Source organism: Camellia sinensis, chromosome 1, assembly GCF_055761805.1.
Source record: "Camellia sinensis isolate YWXY chromosome 1, ASM5576180v1, whole genome shotgun sequence".
NCBI classification, from domain to species: domain Eukaryota; kingdom Viridiplantae; phylum Streptophyta; class Magnoliopsida; order Ericales; family Theaceae; genus Camellia; species Camellia sinensis.
This window is the reverse complement of record NC_138961.1, coordinates 152,773,159-152,786,391: the sequence shown is the minus strand read 5'-3', so window position 1 is coordinate 152,786,391 and position 13,233 is coordinate 152,773,159. Positions and strand designations below refer to the sequence as shown.

The 13,233-nt window shown below is 34.3% G+C and overlaps 1 protein-coding gene and 1 long non-coding RNA gene across 2 annotated transcripts; one reads left to right on the top strand and one right to left on the bottom strand.

Annotated features, from left to right (window-relative positions):
• Window positions 1–551: 551 nt before the first annotated feature.
• LOC145798724 (uncharacterized) lies at window positions 552–3,040 on the bottom strand. The gene is made up of 2 exons (XR_014340188.1): window positions 2,891–3,040; window positions 552–912 (listed from the first exon to the last, which is right to left on the bottom strand). It is a non-coding gene; the product is annotated as an uncharacterized LOC145798724 (long non-coding RNA).
• A 343-nt stretch (window positions 3,041–3,383) lies between these two features.
• Window positions 3,384–5,366, top strand: LOC145798720 (formin-like protein 20). The gene is made up of 3 exons (XM_082887462.1): window positions 3,384–4,030; window positions 4,111–4,332; window positions 4,412–5,366. The coding sequence occupies exons 1-3, from the start codon at window positions 3,557–3,559 to the stop codon at window positions 5,123–5,125; spliced, it is 1,410 nt and encodes a 469-aa protein (XP_082743588.1). The 5' UTR covers window positions 3,384–3,556; the 3' UTR covers window positions 5,126–5,366.
• Window positions 5,367–13,233: the final 7,867 nt, after the last annotated feature.

Below are 13,233 nucleotides of genomic sequence, written 5' to 3'. Positions count from 1 at the left end.
TTTTCCCGACCAAAAAGTTTGGTCGCCAATTATTACATTCAACGACCAAAAATTTTGGTCGCCAATCGTGACATTTCGCGACCAAAAAATTTGGTCGCCAATTGTGACATTCTGCGACCAATATTTTTTTGGTTGCCAATTGTGACATTTCGCGATCAAAAAAATTGGTCGCCAATTGTGACATTCTGCGACCAATATTTTTTTGGTTGCCAATTGTGACGTTTCGCGACTAATCAATTGGTCGCCAATTGTGACATTCTGCGACCAAAATTTGTTTGGTCGCCAATTGGGACATTTCGCGACCAAAAATTATGGTCGCCAATTGTGACATTGTGCGACCAAAATTTTTTTGGTCGCCAATTGTGACATTTCGCGACCAATCAATTGGTCGCCAAAACTATAAAAACAAAACCAAATTTTGGTCGCCAATAATCAACAAAATAAACCTGTAATTTATAATAATTCATCCAATTTATTCAATATAATCTGTAAAAAGAAGAAATCATTCAAACCAACAAATAAATTGAATCATCAACATTCAACAAAATATATATATCAACCATTTCTGAACCTGTTTAATTAAAGTCAGCAACTATTATAAGTTTACATCCGCAAATAATTCGAAACTACATATTTCATCTAGCATAAAAATTAAACACATAACAAGTACTTGTTATTATGTTTTAAATTTTTATCCATGTACATCAACCCAAAAATATAACTAGTAGTCTACCAAATATTTTCTATACACACCCATCCAAAAATATAACTAGTAGTGTATGCAAAAATATAACTACTAGTCTACCCTAATATTTTCCATATACATCTATACAAAAATATATAATCCTTCCAAAAATACAAAAAGTGCCAATTTGTCCTGTACAATTTAGCTTTGTGCACGAGTTCATCCATCTGTACCAAAGAAAAAGAGAAATAATGTCAGTTAAAATTGGACAAATAATGAAAAATGTCCATGAAAAGCAAAGGTCACATTAGCAAATTAAAATGACTACCATTATCAAATTGTAAATAAAACAATAGCATTCTTATGTCTATAGAATAAATTGGATGAGCCACAATTCCAGATCCAATATAGTGCCACACAGCAGAAACCAAACACGGCAACTGAAATTGATTCATATTGTCAATAACTCCTATCTTCCTCAATGAACCTTTCATGTGAATTAAATTAAACTCCTATTTTGGCAACCTATATATCTAGATTGATAAATAATGAATGAATGGATGATGAACAGGTTTCATTACATGGCAATATCGGAGCAGATGACAATGCCGGAAGATCAGATAAGGGGTGTGGCACTTGACTACCCAGAGGCTGTTCGATTGATTAACCCAACCAATTCACTCCTCAAAGGGGAGGTAGGTAGTCTACTTGTAAAACGGAACTTTTTATACCTGGAAAAAAGTTAAGTTTGTGACTATTGGATAGTTTTATTTCTAATCGTTTTTATTTAGAGATAAGTATTAGAAAAACCAAATACTAATATATTACTTTATATTTATCATGCATGTATTGATCAGTGATATAAAAAAATGTTTAAAACAAAAAATAATATATAGCAGCTCTCTAATAAATTTGATACATCGATGATTAATAGTTTGTATTTATAGTTGACTGTCACCTATAAATACAAACTATGAATTGGTGTTGATAGTCACCACCATATATAGTTGACTATTAATTTGTATTCTTTCTTCTGTAACGATGTCATTTGACATCACCACCTGAAGATCATATTCCATCAAAATAAATACAAACACTAACATTTTCATACAACAGAATGTATGGTGTTCTCAGTACTATATTATCTTGAATAAGGCCCACAATTCATGATGATGATTTGTGCACTTTTTTTTTTATTTTAGTTGTTTCTAATGTGTAGCATTTGAAATTTAGAAATTTCCCAATATTTAAAAATCAAGAAGTTTCTCAATTTCTATACAGAAAGTGTGCACTTTTGCAGTTTCTTAAACATTGTAATTTTTTTAGTTTCTCAATTTGAGAAATTGTGAAATTCGACATTTTTTCTTACAAAAATTGTGAAAATTTCTAATTTCACAATATAGACCACCAGTCTACTCCAAAAATAAGCATCCAGACTGATCAGGATGACCATCCAGACAGATGAGGATGATCGACAGATCATAAAAAAGCAAAACAGATCTGGAGCACACCACCAGAATTGATCTGCTGCAGACCACCACAAGCATCACAGATCTGGAGCAGACCACCACAGATCTGGGCACACCACCAGAATTGATCTGGACCACACCACCACAAGCATCTAGACAGATCTGATGCAGACCACCAGAATTGCTCCAGATCAGTCCACCTTCATGACTGATGCAATACTTCACCATGCAGACCACCAAAGGAAGAGAAAAGAAGGAAAAAAAAGAAATAGAGAGGAGCTAATTCAGAGCAGTTTTGGACCCCAAACGCCCCGGTTTTGCCTACTTTGTCACACTTTTATGTCCTACATAACTAATAATGTGTCCTATCGAAGCGTTGCTTGCTTTCACAAGTTTGCTTGATCTAGGCCGAGGTGACCGCTACGATCTCGGGTTGTTTCCAGGCTGTTTCCAACTTTTTGCCCCAACCGGCTCATTTTTGCCTTCTCTATCACATTTTGGTTTCCATGGAACAGTCACAAATTCTTGTTTAACTAGTCATCCTTGGATCAGTGGAACATTACAATGTTTAAAGTTTCTATACTGGTCAACATAAACTAAACTGTAAATTCCATCTTTTATATAGTTAAACAAAAATTAGTTTAAAGACAATCATTTCTCTATGATATTCTCATCAAACGTTTATTTGCCTTTACTTTGAACATAAATATAATCAAATATGGTTTAACACACTTACCAATTACCATGACTATCTATTGTCGAGAATTTGGTGGATTGCGATTTTCCAAAACTTGCGCCAACATGCTCTGAAGTCCAAAAAGTTGCCGCTGCATCTCCTCACGTTGTCTTGTATTCTCTGCCTCTTTCATTTGTAAAAAAGCTATAAAAAAAATTAAATTAAAATTTAAAAAAAAAAAGATACTAAATATCACTACTGAATGGATAGCAGAGAGAGAGTGGTTGAGAGATGACTATCAGTTTCACTACTTGCCTACAAAATTAACATACTAAATATGCACTAGTTCATTTTGATGATAGGAAAAGATTATAAAAAATAAATAATTAAAAAAAAAAAGAAAAAGAAGAATAAGAGGAAGAAAGAAGAAAATGCATTAGTTAAGTAGCTTTGCATACACTATGCATTTAATCATAGATGTATATATGCACATAGGCACACATAATACATGCTCGGTATATTGTTTTCTCTTGATCTATTGTTCATGTTATAACAGGCTGGAAGACATTCTTGATCATAATTTTCTCAAACATGAATGTCTAATTTTCTCTAAAAAATGTGCCCACCTGAACATAATAACCCACTCGCGAATAGGTTAGTCAAAAAGTCAACCTGGTTTACTCCTTCCAATAGCCTCAACTTCTGCTGTGAATCCTGCCCACACTTATGTACCACTTCCTTCGGTCCAGTGAGAGCTGGTTATCATTGGAGGGTCAACAAAATGTACTGTTGATGCACTGCGAAAGGGGAGGATGGCCTGTGCTTGCATTTATTCTTGCTGGTCTTCTGTTGTACCGAAAACAGTATAGTGGTGAGCAGAAGACTCTTGAAATGGTATACAAGCAAGCTCCTAGGCAACTTCTTCATCTTTTGTCTCCTTTAAATCCACAACCTTCTCAGCTGAGATATCTTCAGTACATTTCCAGACGGGATTTGGGTTCAGATTGGCCACCATCAGATACTCCCTTAGATTTGGATTGTATTATTCTTAGAGTTATTCCCTTGTTTGACAGAGGAAGGGGTTGCCGACCGGTTGTTCACATTTATGGTCAGGACTCTTCTTCTACCACAGCCACTAAAAGTTCAAAGCTTCTGTTTTCGACTTCCAAGACAAAGAAACGTGCTCGCCATTACCAACAGGTAATGCCAAATTCACACATTTCAAAGCTAAAGGATTATGCGACAAGGATTTGTAGTGTACTTATGACTTCTACCTGCAGGAAGAGTGTGAACTAGTGAAAATAGATATTCATTGTCGTGTTCAAGGGGATGTTGTTCTTGAGTGCATCCACTTGGACAATGACCTAGTAAGGGAGGAAATGATGTTCAGAGTTATGTTCCACACTGCATTTGTCCGTTCAAATGTTTTGATGTTGAATCGTGATGAAGTTGATGTTTTGTGGGGTGCAAAGGACCAGTTTCCAAAGGAGTTCAAAGCAGAGGTATGATCTTGTTTTACTTAGGTGGCATGTCCTTTATCTGAAGCTGTATGGGTTGAATGCATACTCATATTTGTATCAGGTTATCTTTTCGGATGCTGATGCAGTTCTACCTATCATCACCACAGAAAGTGAAGATGAGGATGAAGAAGACAGTGCTTCCCCTGAAGAATTTTTTGAGGTCGAGGAGATCTTCAATAATGTAGTAGATGGGCAGGACAGAAAGGGGAACTTGGATACTCATATAGTTCTTGAGGAGAATAATAAAGTAGTTCTTGAGGAGAATAATAAAGTAGTTTGGACTGAGGCTTTGGAGCCTCGTGCATTTGAAGACTGTGCATCGGATGATGGAAATCACAAACAGGATGGGGGTTTTTATTCTAAATCTATTTCAGCTGAAGTCATTGCATTTGACGATAGGGATGAGTCAGGTTCCATAATCATGATTGCTGATGTGCCCAGCAGTTTAGAGAGCAAGGTAGTAACTGCAGATATGAATGGCAAGTTAGAAGAGATGGAGAATAGACAAGAAAGAGAAGACTCTGCTATGCAGAAGAACTTAGAAAGGCAGGATTCACAGCAGAAGTTGAGTGCTCATATTAGTAGACAAAAATCTGATGAGTCACTTCCACCCATACCAGAGGTGGTAACTGCATATATGAGTGGCAGGCTAGAAGAGATGGAGAATGGACAAGAAACAGAAGAATCTGGTATGCAGAAGAACTTAGAAAGGCAGGATTCACAGCAGAAGTTGAGTGCTCATATTAGTGGACACTTATTCAGGTTTGATGCTTGAGTGACAATAATTGCCAAGCATGCTGAAGTATTTCTTCTCTATTTCTATGTTACAACCATATCAATGAACTGCTGTGTTAGACTTCCTGCTTATGTAGAAACTTTGTTCTACCTTAGAATATAAATAAGAGAAAATATGAATGTCTTTACCAAACATTGCCTCAAATTATGGGACATCTTGATTCAAATCCATACCTGAAATGCATGCCAAAGTCCAAATATAAAATTGGTGGTCAACCTCAAACAACCTAGTCTGCTGCACTATTTTAGAGTATTTAATCCACATAAGCTTAGTTTGAGAGCCCAAGACGAAGTGCACGATAAGCCCTACAGAATGAGGAGATGGGGTATTTCTATAGAAGGTAGGTGAGTAAACACCTGTCTTGCACTCATTGCAAAACAGTTCCAAGGCCCAATGTCAAGAACACTAAATGTTTATCTTCACATGCTACTAATGATATTCCACATCAACCAAGCACATACCTTTATATCTATATAATACTTCAGCTATTGTTAAATCATCAGAAATTCAATCAATAGAGACAACATTTTCACTTAGGGAGAGCCGGTCAATTCTTGGCTTGGTTGGGGCTAGGGCTGTAGATCAAGCTTTGTTGCATGTGAAAAAATTCATATAAGCCCATTAGGAGCCCTTTTGAGCTTGATTCTTGTGCATAAATTGGTCGAACTTGAACTTGATTTCAAGATTGAGTAGATAGAGATCAACTCGTAAAAGTTGAATGTCATTTTGTTACCAGCTTAAAGGGCTGCTTCCTTAGCTTTTTAGATGGAGTTATCATTAAGAACTATTTTATAACAAGTTTGTACTTAATTCTAATGATTCTCCATTCGATTTGATTCACAATATGATTCTCAATTTGACAACTATGAATAATTTTCAAAATAAATATGGATTTGCAAAAACAATTTTACAATGCATAAATAATAAATCTACTCATCATAAATTCCAAAATCAGGTTTAACATCAAAAGCAACTACCTGATGTAATTCTCCTAGATGCACACTGTTAGACCATGTTTGATACACGTTATAGAGCGGGGATCCAGAGGGGAGGGGGATTGTCAATCGCATGGATCCACATGTTTTTTTCTTGTTTACTATAACGCATTTGATTGGGAAAAAGAAGTGTGATTGCTAGCACAATGGTATTGCTAATTTCATAGCCATGGGATCAGCCACATCACTCAATCTGATTGTCAAAAATAATTCAATGTTATATCCTACCATAATCAAACATAGTACAACTCCCACAATATATATAATCTGAAAGTTGTTGCCAAAATCCAAAGTTAATAGAAAATCAAAAGAGGATCATTAATATATACTGTTTAACTGTCTACAAAAGTTCATTCACATTTCCTTATCATGAAACCCAGCAAAATAAATTTCAGAGATGCATACTAATGGAAATGTTTTGCAGCATACAGCACAAAAAGTATTTTAACATGACAATCACCTATTCCTTCTTCCTAATCTCTCCCAATCAAAGCAAAAAGTTGGACGAACAACAAAACAAGCAAATTAAATAGACTTAAAGGAACTAAGCAGGAGGAAAGCACGCTATTATCATAGACAATGGCTCAAATGGGCAAAAACCATAGTTAGCATACCTTTGAAGACATAAGTAAAGATGCTACTCTTTTCACCACTAAACTTAATCGACTCTATTTTTTCACAAAGAATTTAGATATTATAAAAAAAACACCTCACATCTTATTTCATTCCTTGCAAACATAACCTTCCTAATACAAAACTCTTGCCCCATAGTACAACTTCAACCCTAAAGGAAACAAGATTTGTTATATTAAATAATGAAGGGTTTGGGTAATTAAATAGGTAAATAGACAGTACTGTTAAAAGATGGAAAGTAAGGACATAAGGGGAAGGGGAGGGGGGCCTTCTTCATATGCTCAAAGAACTCCACATTTCTCTAGCATCGGATTGGACAAAATCATCTAATTCCATTTATATTCATAATTTTTTTTTGGATAAGTAATTTATGTATTCAGAATATCATCTATACATATAACACTTATGAATAAGCATTATGACCAATTAAGAGCATTAATGTAAAATACAAAAATAATTTATTAACTTACCTCTCCAACATATAGCACCTCTTCTACTTCTTCTTCCAGTAGCTTACAGAACCAGTTTGAACCCCTTTGACAGGAAATTATCCCTGCAATAAACAAAATCCAACATATGATGCATCAAGTGACATGAAGGTCACTTAGGAAAGAGGCATTAGAATTTTCATGTCTTACTGCATATAACACTACTAGATGAGAACTCCAGGCTTCCATAAGCAACTGAAATGCATATTGAATAAATGCAGTAGCACTCCATATACGCCATATACACATTTTGTTATTTGAAAAGCCATATACATTATATGTATTCTAGAAGACGTGGGAAATCATCCTTGGAGATGGTAGGAAAGTTAAATTTTGGCATGACCTAATGTGGGGATGTTCCCTTATCGGTGGGGCTTTTCCCGACTAGTTTCAGATTGCAGTGGATAAGGATGCCTTGGGTCTCAAACTACATAAGGATCACTAATACATCATAGTATTTACATTATTAGAATTTGGAGGCAGTGGGTGACTCATTCACATTCTTTATGAGGAGAATGGTGCATGGCCAAAGGAGAATAGGATGGTGTGGAAAGCTAATGGTGAGAGATTATCTGTTAAATCGCTAAAATGGGATTCAACGGGTACCACCGACAAGTCATTGCATGGGACAATATCAAGAAAGTTGGGGTTCACATGAAGGTGTTTGTATGGACTGCAACCTTAGATTCCATCTTGACTTTGGACACCTTGGGAAAGCGGGTGAGATGCTTCCTAATTGGTGTTACATGTGTAGTGGCATTCCAACATGGTTAGTATTTTGGTTACATGAGAAGTTTTGTGACTGTTTAGTCGCTTCTATTGATTTCATAAAAAAATAAAAATTCTTTTGTTGATGTGATATAGCTAGCTTTTCTTTAATACCCCTACTATGTAGATGTTGAACCCCATTTCTAGAACCTTTAATTGAATTGTTTACCTATGAATATATATACATAAATATAGCTTAATCTTTTCTTCATCTTTTTTCTTTTTTGTCGCATGGTATACGTCAAAAAAAGTTTGTGGGGGTTACATGTTAGTTGGGAAGGGAGAATAACAAAGGGATATAACTTAATCTAATTGCAAATAGCATAATTTTTACCATGTTAACTTCTTTTTTTTCTTTAAACTTTTTTAAATATGGCTTGCATAAAACCAGCAGTGATTGCAAGATATATCCTCGTGTCACAAATATGTCTATAATAAACAAGACAAAAGCACGACAAAGGAAGCAATTAGAATTTAAAATTTAAAAAAGCTAATTGACTTGGATGTTAACGTACAATATATTGATCTAATCTTTTTGTTCTTACTTAGCTCCAGAGCAGCCACTATGGCCCTAAACGTAACAGAACAACTAAAAAAAAATTAATTGATAGTTTTGAAACACTCAAATGCAATGTATGCATCCCCAAGAACGAACCAGCTTACCCAAACACATAAAAATCAACTTGTAAACTAGTCCAAAATTTCAGAAAAGGCCAAATTGAGACAGAAAAAAGGGAAGTGTATGTATAATTAACATGACTTACAAAAATTGGGAAGTGTATGTATAATTAACATGATTTACAAAAATTGGAAGCCCTAAAACATGTATAGATTCTTGGGTGGAATTGTGGAGTCAATTCTTTGAGGCAATTTATCGAACATGTAGAGGACATTAGAGAAAACCCTCTACACATTGAAAAACCTATCATCAAGCAATCTACCAAAGCAAATACAAACAAAAACAGATTAAAATTGAAATGTTAATGGGTTACCTGGAAGAGGGTTCGACGTTTCTGACGAGACCAGGAAGTTTGGGGAACAAGACAGAAACAGGGGATTTGAGAGCAGAGGAAGGAGAAGAGAGGTTTTCGTCTTTGCAGAGGTAGCAAATGACATCGACCATGCAGACTTTTCCGACACAGCGACACTCCTCGGCAGCGGATTTGGAGTGGTCACAGGTCCATACGCTGAGGCAGGTGTCGGAGGAGGATTTGAGGGCGGACAAGGCGTCGGCCACGGTGGCGGAGATTGAGAGAGATTTGAGAGGCAGCTTGCCTAGGCAGAGGTCAGCTACCTCGTATGCTAGCAAGCGAACTGCCATACAAAACTGAATATGGGGGTTTTTTGAGAGAGAAAGAGAAGATGTGGAGGAGGATTCCTAGATAGATAGAAAGAGAGAAAGAAAGGCTGAGACTTGGCAATGAGGCTTGGTAGAGAGAGTGGGCACCGATTGAGAGAACGAAAATTCAAATCCCGCCCCACTGAAAATCAAATTTCCCTCCCAAACTTTTGGCGACCAAAATACCATATTAGTCGCAGAAAATGTACCTTCGCCGACAAAATTTTTTAGTCGCCAAATCTCAATCAACGGCGACTAAAATATTAGTCGCTAAAAGTACTAATTTGGCGACTAATTTTTTTTTGTTGCTGAAAATAAGTTTTTGGCGACCAAATTTTTGGTCGCCAAAAAATATGTGACATTCCGCGACCAAATTTGTAGTTGGTCGGCAAAAGTATATCACTTTCTGCGACCAACTCATTTTTTGGTCGCCAAAATATAACCTTCTGCGACCAATAATATTTGGTCGCCAAAAATAATGATCATTCGCGACTAATTAATATTTGGTCTCCAAATATCATTTTTTTGCGACAAAAATTTTTTTTGTCGGCAAAAGTGGTCGCCAATTGTGTAAATTCTTGTAGTGTTAGCCATCGGACGGTCACGGGAAGGGACCATCCCTCATCGGAACCTTCTCGTTGGACTCGTTGTAGGGACCTTAGGAAGGATGGGGTGAAGACGACCCGTGGAGTCTCAGGATCAATTCGACCTGGTCTGTCCCCGACAGAACAGCATTATCAACGCTAATGAAAGATAGACACTTCTTTAAGTTTTAAATATTATTTATTTGAATTTTATCAATTCTGTCAATTTGTCTAATTATTCTTTTCACCCGTTGTGGTCAATGATTTGTAATTCTAATTTAAGAAGCACTTCTTTAATTTTTACATGTACGTATTTGTTTTATTTTTAAATTTCATAGTAGTGGCAAGGTGTAAATACCTCTTGATATAATCACCGTTAATTCATATCTTGACGAAATTGCATTTTACATTTTGTTTATTGAAGCATTCACTTAACATGTAATTGCATTCCGGAAATTGTAATTTTTTATGCATCTTATATCTTTTTATTTACTTTATTTTTACTTAACCTACATTTTGATTATATTATTGAAATATCCATTCGCTCGATAAATTAATAACATTAAAAAATTGAGTTCTACTTTTATATGTTTTTTTCAAGTTGACATAAGTTAACGTACAAGTTTAATATTTTATTGGAGATGCTATTGTTTAACTTATTAAACTAGCGATTATTATAATTCAAGTTTATTATTCAAAATTCAAACTAGGAAAGCCACCATGAATTTTCCAATCTTTTAATTTATCCAAGCAGATTGGATAGCAGGGCAAGGCTTTCCTCCAGTCCATGATCGAACTGAAGTGTATTATTAAACTTGTGAAAGATCATCACGGGTCTCGTTTCGATTATCTGAATCGTTTAATATGTAGAACTCGTCGAGTACTTTATCTTTAAAAAAAATCACGTTAATCGGATATTGATAGCTACTTGATCGGATCGGATTTTTGTCAATGGTAAATACAATTTTCAAAATAAATTATTGACAATAATTTAATCCGATCAAATAGTTATCGATATCCGATCAACATAATTTTTTACAAAAATAAAATGCTCAACGAGCTCTATATATTTAACGGCTTGAATTATCAAAATAGGACTTGTGATAAATCCCACAAACTCAACAATTCCATGTGAATTGGACACAAGCTGCCCCCGGATATGCATACCTTTACATGGTGGTGGTGCACCTAAATTTTAGGCAAAGACTAAAGTCAATGCTTTCTTGTGTCAAAAATAAAAAATAAATAAAAAGTCAGTTCTTTTCTATAATCTTTACTACTCTTTCCGTCCTAAAATAATATTTCATTTTGAAAAATTTAACTTTTTTTATAATATAATTATTACATTTAAAAAAAATTAATTTTTAAAATTATTCTTTAATAATATATTTTTTAAAAAATATCAATTGTCATAATTATACTTTTTGTATTATTAATTAATTTAAAAAAAAAGTCCAAATAAAAAACTTATATTATTTTAGTCATTAATTTTTAAAAAAGGACTAATATTTTAAAATAATAAAAAATAAAATATAAGGATAATATTTTAAAAGAAAAAATATTAGTCTTGAGAGATGCTTTTAGTGGTCCTTTAAATTCCATATTGCCATCAAGATGAGTGCAAAAGGTGATGGGGGTACTAGTACTACATGTCATGTTTAGGAACTCCCTTGTCACCCTTGACTGATGAATTGACTCACACCATCCCCTTCATTTCTTGAAATCATTTGATTTAAGCAAGTTCTTTCGGTGTTGTTCTAAATTAATAATTAATTTAAATTGTATGATCCATTATTTTTATGTTAGAATCTTAAGATGCAACATGAAATGCGTTGATTAATAAATAAAATAAAATATTATTTCAAAAACATTAAATAATTTAATGGGGACTAAAAGAGTAACCATAACATTCAACCAATTATCCTTATAAAAAACACCAATACAAATGTGTGAACTCTACTTCCTAAACTAAAAAAAAAAAAAGGAAAAGAAAAAAGAAAATAGTACAATTGCTTGCTGCGTAGAAGTACACGTTCAACTTCACGTGAAATCACAAATCAATATGAACCATATAGCAACCACTTCCTGTTCACATGAGCTAAGAACATATTACAAGGTGATTCACTGTCACCCATTCAAGATATTTGAAAGTATATATGTGAAGTAAATAACTTTGAAAGTATAATCTGTTGGTTCATTTTAATATCATTTATTTATTTTAATATCATTTATTTATTTATTTATTTCTTCATTTTATTTATGAATCTTCCTTGGTTCTTATTCATGAATTTTATCTTGTTCATGAATGGAGATTCATTGTTTTGGTGCCTTTTTATCTTGTTTATATATGAAGTTTAATTTGAATTCATGAACTTAGTGGTGAGTTCATGTTTTGGTACATTCTCCCTTTTTTCTAAGTTCTTGGCCATTATTATTGTTGATGTATTTTGTAATGTCTTAGTAGCCTATAAATAGTTCCCTCTTCTACTCTTTTCTTCAACAACAAATCAACTCACCAACTATTTTCTATACAAGAGAGATTACTAGCAAAGAAGGGTGTTTTTCTTGGTGGAGCTTTGGGTTCACCATCTTGTGCAGAGTTGGCTTGAACCATATGACAAGTGGTCGGGCTGTTGTATCTTGGAGGGGACAGGTCATAGTTTTATGACTGCTGCATCGGTATTTTAGGTTCTTCCAACTGCAGTGGGCTTGATCTCCTTAAAGAAAAAGAGATATGCGTGCCTCAGCCTGATCTATTTGTATCTCTTTTTCTTTGCATTATTTATCAATAAAATATATTTTTTCTGGTATTTTCACCATCAATTTTAAGGAGATCAAACCATGGATCAAGTACCAGAAAAAACCAATGATGGAATTGAAGATCTCAACAAGCATTTCAAGTTCAAGGGAGTTCATTTTAAGAGGTGGAAAGGAAAAATTCTTTTTTACCTTAGTCTTTTGAAAGTTGAATATGTTCTTACCGAGAAGAACCCAAACAAAATCCTAATCGAGGAGATGAATGATAAGACTACGAGACACATGAAGCAAAAGTGGCTTCCTATAATACAGATGAGTATAAATTTCATTTTTATCTCTTAAATTGCCTTACTGATTAATTTTTTGATTATTACTATGACACCACTTACACTTTGTCTTCTATTAACTTTTGGCATGTTTGCTTGTGTCATATTACCAGTAAATATGTGGGAATCATGAGTAATTTAGGATTAATTCCTAAAGTGACAAAAAATTTTGAGAAATATGAAATTTGCAGTAAAGC